The sequence below is a fragment of the Amphiura filiformis genome, chromosome 9, assembly GCF_039555335.1.
Source record: "Amphiura filiformis chromosome 9, Afil_fr2py, whole genome shotgun sequence".
Classification (NCBI taxonomy): domain Eukaryota; kingdom Metazoa; phylum Echinodermata; class Ophiuroidea; order Amphilepidida; family Amphiuridae; genus Amphiura; species Amphiura filiformis.
The window spans coordinates 59,318,789-59,327,567 of NC_092636.1; the positions used below are offsets into that span (position 1 = coordinate 59,318,789).

An 8,779-nucleotide genomic window follows, 5' to 3' on the forward strand; every position below is an offset into this window, starting at 1 on the left:
CGCGCTCATGTACTTACTGAGAGTTCAATGTTCCCGCCAACACAAAGGCCGCATAGTTGTGTACCATGTAGTTATTATGGTAATGGCAGGTGCCCGGAGGATTTAAACCATAACGAGATCTGGGCGACCAATCACAAACCAGATCCAATTAAAGATGCATTACATCATGGCCAATTTTAGTTATTTCTCCATAGAGTCCTGTGTTAAAAATGTTAACCGCAAGTCAAAGTCAGTAGTCCACTTGGGAAGCTAACAAACAGAGGGGGTACGGTAACTGAAAAGATCAGTTGTGAAAATCTATCAATTGTGCACATATTAATTAAATCAGAGTTTTAAGCTTAAATACAATATCCAGAGTAAAAAGTAAGTTCCAGTATTAGATTTATTTCCAAAATTATATTTGCTTATTGTTTTGTTGTTAGACCCACTCCACCCAAAAAAAACCAGAGAACTTTTACTTCAGCAGCATGGATACTGATATTGGACTCTGTCATTCTTGACATTTGCTTAAAAAGTTACCTTTTTCAGAGTCTTGGTTAGCAGCGACGTAGCTTGCGACACCATCATGGCGTTGTCATTCAGCGTACTGTTTACAATCCTCCGTTCACTCTGAAACAGAAAGATCAGGGAAGCCATAGAGATAAAGACACTAAAACCTACACTCAACAGGGACGCCAGATATGACCTGCCTGCCATCTACAATGATCTGTTGACACTTGACCACCCATCGGGTGGTCAGGTGACTGGAGGATTGTAAAGACTATACTGAATGAAGACGCCGTGATGGTGTCACAAGCCACGTCGTTGCTAACCAAGACTCTGAAAAAGATAACTTTTTAAGCAAATTTTTACTTTGCTTAAATAGCAAATCAATTACACTGACATCTCATATGTGTTCCACCCTTATTGAATAGGTTTATGAGCCTGCACCTATTAATATGGGAGCAAGTGAGGTTGATAGGCTGAGGCAAGAAAGGGATGATGCCTTGAGGCAGGTGGATAAAATGAAGGTAGGTTTGAAAAATTACCTGCTAGGTAAGATATTCTATAAATACATGTATAGTGCTTATCACATACCTCATGTGTTGGGACATTAATTTGTTAAAGACATATTTTTACCATAGGGATAGGTGGACTACACTTTTTCTCAAACTTGGAGAGTACATTAAAATTAACATACTCTTTGAAAATTAAGTTGGAATTAAATAGAAAAAAGTTAACCATCATACCAAATAAATTCAGTCCAAACCAAACAATTAATGTTCTTTACATGTTCCATTAAATGAGTACATGACATTGTGTACTACCAAAACATGGAGCAGTATTAACCAACTGCCTGCTGCTTAAATATGTCACAGGTGCTTGTATACTATAAAAGTAACAAAGGAAGTGCATGATTTTATTAATAAAACTGCATTGATTAACTAAAAATTTGATTTGTTTTTCTGTCTTTGTAGATTATGTTGCAAGAAAAAGAAAGGTCTTGTAATATTGCAGAAGAGGAATTACTACGGATAAGAAAGGTACATAATTCTGCACTTTGGTAGTCTTTATGTTCAAATGACAAAACAAGCAGAAAGTTTTGAAGAAAAAGAATCTTGCACTGAAGATGAGTTGTTGCCATCTCAAAGTACATTAAGTAAAACAATTGTATTCAAGTTTATCCTGTGCACTACAGACTTTCATTAACCCTAACCCTAAAGTACAAAACAACACTGTATGATAAGTATAACTGTAACCGTAACTCTAAATTACAAGACAGCCCTAATCCCAACAAATCAAATATTCCCACCCCAGTTTTTGGTTTGAATTGACACCATTTACCTATGTTTCCTACCTAACTACACCAAGGGTTATAATGAATTAGCTCTGTACAGGACAGGGGATTTTGTATGTCAAGGCTTTTAGAACAGGGTGTTTGTGGCTTAATATAATTCATGAGATTCCCATTTTTTACATCAGGAAGCACAAGGAGCCATCCATGAAAGTAGAGCCTTAAAAAGCCGAGTTCATCTTGCGGAAGCAGCTCAAAAGGAAGCCAGGAGTATGGAGGTCGACTATGAAGAAGCCATGAAGCTTTTAGAAGATGAGATAGTTGAGCTAACTCACAAATTGAAAGTGGCACAACAAGCCAAGGTTGGTACCTTCCAGCTTCATTAAATGTTTGCTTCTCTATATGTACCTGTGTGCTATTTTGTTCTTATAATAGCTTAAAGTATTTCTTTCTGTATTTAAGAAACCAAGAAAAAATATACCTGTATTTTCATTCAGAAATGCTCTAGTAATAATTAAATTAAAGTATCTTAAATGAGGTGAAGTATGAAAGCTTTGGACTTTCATACATTAGGCACCACATTTAATTTGGTTGTATATCGATATTGGCATCATATTGGATACCAATGGCTCTTTCTGTCGTACACAGAACATTTTTATTGTTTTTCTATGAAAACTGGCATCCCTAATATCAGCCAAGCAGAAAGGAAATTGACTGAACAAATTGATTTGTTTTATGGCAGAGTCCTGAAGTGAGTAGGTCAGGGTCACCAACAGACCTACAAAGAAGACTAGCAGTACTTGGGTCTGAAGTAAGAAAAGCTGAAATCAGTAAAAGAACATATGAAGTGGCAACTCAAAGACTTCTCCAGTTTGCAGAGGTAACATATTTTATTTTATCTGTTAGAGACAATTATTCTTGTTTGAATATTTAAATCCAAACGGCCCATTTACTTGATGTTATTGTTCTTTAGACAGGCCTATGCAGGGATAAAGCATACAGAATTTTATATTGTGTTCAAAAAAACAACGACAGACAGACAAAAAGACAGACAGTTCAAAATTTGAATTAAAGTTAACTTCAACACTACACTATTTTTCGCTCACCTGGAACATTTTCACTAGCTTGACTAGCGTCTTCAGCAGATGCTATGCTGTGATGATATCTTGTCTACAATCTGATATCTCTCACTGATGACATCATATGATTGACAGAATGATGTCCTGATTGTAGACAAGATATCATCACAGCATCACCATCTGCTGAAGGCGCTAGTCGAGCTAGTGAAAATATTTGTTCCAGGTGAGCGAAAAATAGTGTAGTGTTGAAGTTAAAACTTTAATTCATTTTATCTACCACTATGTATGAATATCCACTTGTATAGTTCTAATTGACTTAAAGCAATAATGTGTGATTTGCATAAAGAATAGATTCTTATTTAAATGTTTGTTTTCACTGATCACATTATCCCTTTTAATTTCGAGCCAAACAAATGAGGTATAACAAAGAAAATTGCGATTCATTCCAACGCCTACAATGCGTACTTTCGCTCGCCGATCGTATTACATGTAACTGCACGGAGCATCGCTCGGCGTGTGTACATACAAGCTGACATCCACGGTACATGTTAGCAAGTACTCGATCGTTGAACTCTGAATAAAACCGGGTCGACCCAGTTTTAATACAAAAAGTTAAATTTTACTGTTATTAAAGTACTTCAGGCTTAGTCTTTTACGTGGTATTTTAGTATACCACTGGCCATTATAATTATGCAAAAAGTAGAAATCCGAGTAAAATTGACTTTAATAAATACATAATTGTTTATTCATTCCTATTATATAATTGTTTGTAAGAGGGTGATACATCATCTTTTATTTATGAATAATGTATGAAAGGTTGGAAAAAACATGAAAAATAATGGCCAAAATTTATATTTTTTTCATCCATGAAAGTTAATTTCTCATATAACCCATACAGTATTGTCTTTATTTTTTCAGCTGGTACATGAAGTCATGACTGATGGACCTAATGCAACTATAGCAAGGTAAAACTTTGAAAGGCAAATTGCTGTAAATACAGTTAGTTGAACAAATTATGTGGTGTGATCAAGCAAAATCAGTATGAAGTCGGTCATATTCAATTTTCAGTTTCTTATTGGATTGTAACAAGCATTTGCAAAGCTACATTTTGCAGAAAACCCCATTGAAATTGAACAACCAGTTCAAAAGATATTGAACAGCCAGTACAAAAGATATGAATTTACACGATTTTGTGTAAATTTTCTTATTTGAATTTATAAACTTAATCATTTGAAGTATTTTATAATGAAAAAATATATGATTATATATCCTAGTGCTCGTGGCCGTGGTGAGGCATCAAGGAGACAGCCGGATGGTAGTGGCAGTAGACCTCCAGGATATTTAGCTAAGCATGGTAAACCAGGACCAGTGAACCTAGCCAATGAATCCAGGGATACAGTAAGGGCTGTCAAGGCTCTCATTGAAGTGGAACGTAAGTTAAACAGTTTCACAAGTTTTCATTTTCTTCATGTTTTGCTGCATGAAATCCTGCAATGATCCATGCGCTTTTCTGCGCTATAAGATTTGGTTGGTGCAACTTGCCTTTTTTTCACACAATTGATCAACTTCATGCAAAATTTCAGCAAAATATGGGATTTTTCTGCTTGCTATCTTGCTCATGAAAAATGATCTGACACCTTGTATTCATTTCTTTGTAGCCTTGCCTTATGGATGGGAGGAAGCTTATACCAAAGATGGAATGAAGTACTATATCAAGTAAGTATGTAGTAGATAAAGGGTGAGAAACAGACCATTATCAGAAATAATGGGCGTGTTGTTCATGACTGGTGAGATGTTAGTTGGTTTGAGGTTGAGACCCCGATAGGGGTCGAACCCTCAAACCAACTAACATTGAGCCAGTCATGAACAACACACCCATTATTTCTGGTAATGGTCTGTTTTGAACCGTTATCTTACATATACTGAAGAGCAAAATTAAATTGTTTGCATCAAAATATGTATATATAATTGTTTAAAAATAAGTATAATGCCAAACTGTACTTTCTTGAATTAAAAACACTAACACCTCAGACGCCAGCATTATCAAATCAATAATAGTTATTGATCTCAATTTACATTTATATTTGAAGTGGTTTGGTAGGATATTAATCCGCTGGAGTGTATTCACCCCGTGACCGTTGTTATTCAAATGATTGGTGAATAATGCAAAGAGTTGTCAACGTTTGTTCTAGGGTTTCAACACCATGAAATTTATATTTTAGAAAAATGTGAATAACCAGATATTTGAAACACCTAGTAACGTGTGTCCAATGGTGCTCCCCATTATGGGTAGGTCACAGTAAGGCTTTGCACTCCCAGCCTCTTGACTTGTAATGAGTACCGCAGGTTAGTTGCGAAGCTCCCCTGGTCGGGTAGTATCCGGGGGTTCTTGCCTAGTAGCTAATTAGCATGGACCGTTGAGCGTTTTTGGGTTGGGCAAGGATAAAGACAGATTCCCTTCTAGAAACTAATGGCAAGTTTATATACATGTACTGAGTATACATTCAACGAAACGGTTACTTTTCATTTATGAGTATTACCTCGTTATGCTAATTAAATTTTAATTTGCATAAATTTAACTATCTTTATTAATTGAGCACCAGTGGTGTTCTATAAAATAGTATTGTTAATGTTATACGGACTGCAGTAGCCCTCTATAATTTTCTCTTGCCATGTAACATTTGCATTTAAATTGAGCTGTAAATGCATTTGTTTTCTAAGTCTACCTGAGACTAGTAACTAACTCAGATTCTACATGTATGTTGTAATCCTTTCCATAGTGTTTCTAGAATGTCCATGGTATTCCTTTTGTTTAGCTCGCAGCCCGAGACCGTTATCTTGAGCTATTGTGTTGATAATGGTCTCTGGGCAGCTAGCCACCTCCATTACTCTAGGTAATGGTGTGGGCAGCGAACCTTAAACAAAAGAAATACAATGGATAATCTGTGAATAGAAAAGGGCTAGACGTATATCATTAGATAATAAAAGTCAGAAATAAGTACGTAGAACTAGTTTGCATTTGATGATCCTGTCAATCAAACTCCCCACAGTTCGTGATTGGTTAGTAGCGCTGAAAAGGGATGGTGATTCATCTGGTGCCTTCATCAGATAATAGGAATTGCAGAAAATGGCAGAGGATATAGCTTTTCTAGGCAATGTTGACATATGATAGGAAAAAAGTTTCCTATCACTGAAAGCTAACTTTTTAGATTGTCTGTATGTTTGATGGTGCAAAATAAACCGTAGCTACTGGTGTTTCGCTTGCCCGGCCAATGTAACTGTGTATATGTGACCATCCTCCACAACTGAGCCCGGATGTCGCCAGTGCAGTAGCGTAGCCAGCGGGGGGCAGGGGGGGGGGGGGGGGCAGAGTGCCCCCCTGACAAAAAATGAAAGAAAAAAGTGCCCCTCTGAAAGAGAAAATCAGGGCAAAGGAAAAGAAAAAGGGCAAGGAGCCCTTTTCTAGCAAAATTCAGGGCCAAAATAGTGTAAAATACAAAATTTTTCCCTGTTGCGCGCACATTGTAACAATAACACCTTTTTAGCCAGATAATGGGCTAATAGTGTAAAATACCATTTTTTTTTTACAAGCTTCGCTGCAATACATCCCGATAAGGCCCTTTTCGGGAAGCTCGAAGACATACAGTCTCTATGTATTGTATGATGCAACTGCAATTTTTTTGGTCTGTGCCCCCAAAATTTTATTTTGCCCCCCCGACCAAGAAAGCTGGCTACGCCCCTGCGCCAGTGCCACTTTTGAGATATGCTCCATCGAACTTAACAATAAACAATAGGAAACAAAGGATTTATTGACTGTTTTATTGATTTTTCACTACTTAAATGTCAAGTACTATAGACATGATATACATCATTTTAAAGCTAAATTCAAGCAGAATATTTTGGTTGAATATCTCAAAAATGATGATTGGCGACTTCAGGGCTCAGTTGTGCTGGATGGTCACATATATGACTTAGGGTGATTGCATCATTACATCACATGAAATGCATGCATGAGCAGTAGCTTTGTGTAAGATTTTGTAAGATTTATAGGCGTTAGGGTTAATCAGAATTTCATTTTTGGATCCAATTTGGTGAAATACCCTGACAGCTGAGCTGTAGCATCCCAGGATGAAGTATTTATTTATTTCCTTTTCTCTTTCTCTGCATCACCACAGCCATGTTACACAATGTACATCCTGGATACATCCTGTTTCCAATATTAACCACCTACCAGAAGGACCAGCTCAGCATGTACCAAAGGAATCAAGAACATAGTACTGATCTCTATGACAGGGATAAAAACTCTACTTTGCCATGATTGCCTGAATTTCAACCATACCTTGATCACTGGAGAAAGCCAGCCAGTTTCTGAAGAATGAACTGCATGGAGGATTTTCTTCATTTGTTTCTTTGTATGTTGTTTACAAAAATGACTTATGAAAGAAACCGTCTTATGTGCAAATTAACTTATGACTATGACTTATGACATTCAGTTGTGATATATGAGTTGTGATATATGTTGATTTGGCTTAAAAAATTGTTATGTCTCAAAGTCCATGGCAGTTTCAAAAACGAATGCGGAATGACATGTTTTTTTTAGATTTTTTTTAAAAAGATTTTGTTAACACTAAATTTTGAATTTGTCATTTGAAGATGTCATTTTCAAGTGTTCAAAAGTACACAGCATAAAATTGTGGTTGATTTACACAATTGAAGTACAAATATCAATTGTTTTATACCTGAACAATGCAAGTATCAAATCAAATAACTTAAGTTCCAAATTTGTCTCAGAATTTCATGACTTTACAGAAAAAAACTAAAATAAAAATGAATTTGCTGTTTCAGCTGACATGGTCAGGCTAAGAAAACGAAGGCATGTGGGCGCTTTGAGACATAAACAATTTTTTTAGCCTTACCAGGGCTATTTTAATAGCAAAGGGCATGCATACAGGGTCTTTTTTATGGTTTGAGTTACATAGCCTATGTTACAGGATTGTATTCAGATACATTCATTTGTAAAGCTGAATTTACACTGGGATTACAACCTGATCAAGTGTTTGGCCCTCATGAGTAACAATCCAATATGTGATTTTCCATGTACACCCACACATCCACCTTGAATGAGTGGATATATAAACAGTGTGCAACGATTAAAATAACATGGTCATCATAACAAATGTTGGCAGCAAAGGATCGTATGAAGGCACGGTGGGGCAGCAGTATGGGCTCTGCCTTATAATCGAAGGATTGCAGGTTTGAACCCCGGCGCTGCCATTGTGTTATGCATATAGGTAAGATGCTTTACCGCATTTGCATCACCCCACCCAGGTTGAGAAGCTGCTAAGGGATAATTGCAATCAAATTGCTGAGAGGACCTGCACTATGTTTGCACCCTTGTAGAAAAAAAATTATTCTGATGTATCTTAGTGGCTGCAGGATAAATTTTTGAAGCACTTAAGCGCTATTAAGCTACTTGCATGGAATTCGCCATTATGCACTATGTGTGGGGAGAGCCTCGAACTGGCAGCATACATGAAAGGAAGAATTATGTAACCTTACACAGAACGTTATGACTAGTTCAATTCCCATTCATGTATGCTGCCAGTTCGAGGCTCTCCCCGCACATAGTGCATAATGGCGGAACCGTGCAAGTAGCGAATAAGCATGCCAACATTTATTTATATATGTCCCTACATTTCAGTATACAATGAACATTTTTGAAAGAGTCAGTAGAAATTAGTTACAGGGAAATATTGACTTCCTTTGCAAATAGTTTACTTTAGTTAGCCACATTTAACAAAATGAAATCTTCACAACAATTTTTAGCTGGAATCTAATTGTTGGAATATGATTTTACATTCCTTAAAGTTCACAAATTAATCATGTTTTATAGATTTTTAGCTTCTACAAAGACAATTCTGCATTT

At 36.5% G+C, this 8,779-nt stretch overlaps 1 protein-coding gene across 7 annotated transcripts in view; it reads left to right on the forward strand.

The window, feature by feature from the left end:
• The window catches only part of LOC140161226 (syntaxin-binding protein 4-like), a 30,595-nt gene extending 23,146 nt beyond the window's left edge, over positions 1–7,449 (forward strand). For 2 of the 7 annotated variants that reach the window (XM_072184678.1, XM_072184676.1), the window contains exons 20-27: positions 915–1,010; positions 1,458–1,523; positions 1,963–2,136; positions 2,517–2,654; positions 3,772–3,818; positions 4,128–4,285; positions 4,512–4,569; positions 7,029–7,448. In XM_072184678.1, coding sequence (XP_072040779.1) covers positions 915–1,010; positions 1,458–1,523; positions 1,963–2,136; positions 2,517–2,654; positions 3,772–3,818; positions 4,128–4,285; positions 4,512–4,569; positions 7,029–7,128 — 837 coding nt within the window. In that variant the 3' untranslated portion in view covers positions 7,129–7,448. Of the gene's footprint in view, positions 1–914; positions 1,011–1,457; positions 1,524–1,962; positions 2,137–2,516; positions 2,655–3,771; positions 3,819–4,127; positions 4,286–4,511; positions 4,570–7,028 lie in introns of all 7 variants that reach the window. The other 5 variants (XM_072184680.1, XM_072184677.1, XM_072184679.1 and 2 more) reach the window with 3 other exon arrangements.
• Positions 7,450–8,779: the final 1,330 nt, after the last annotated feature.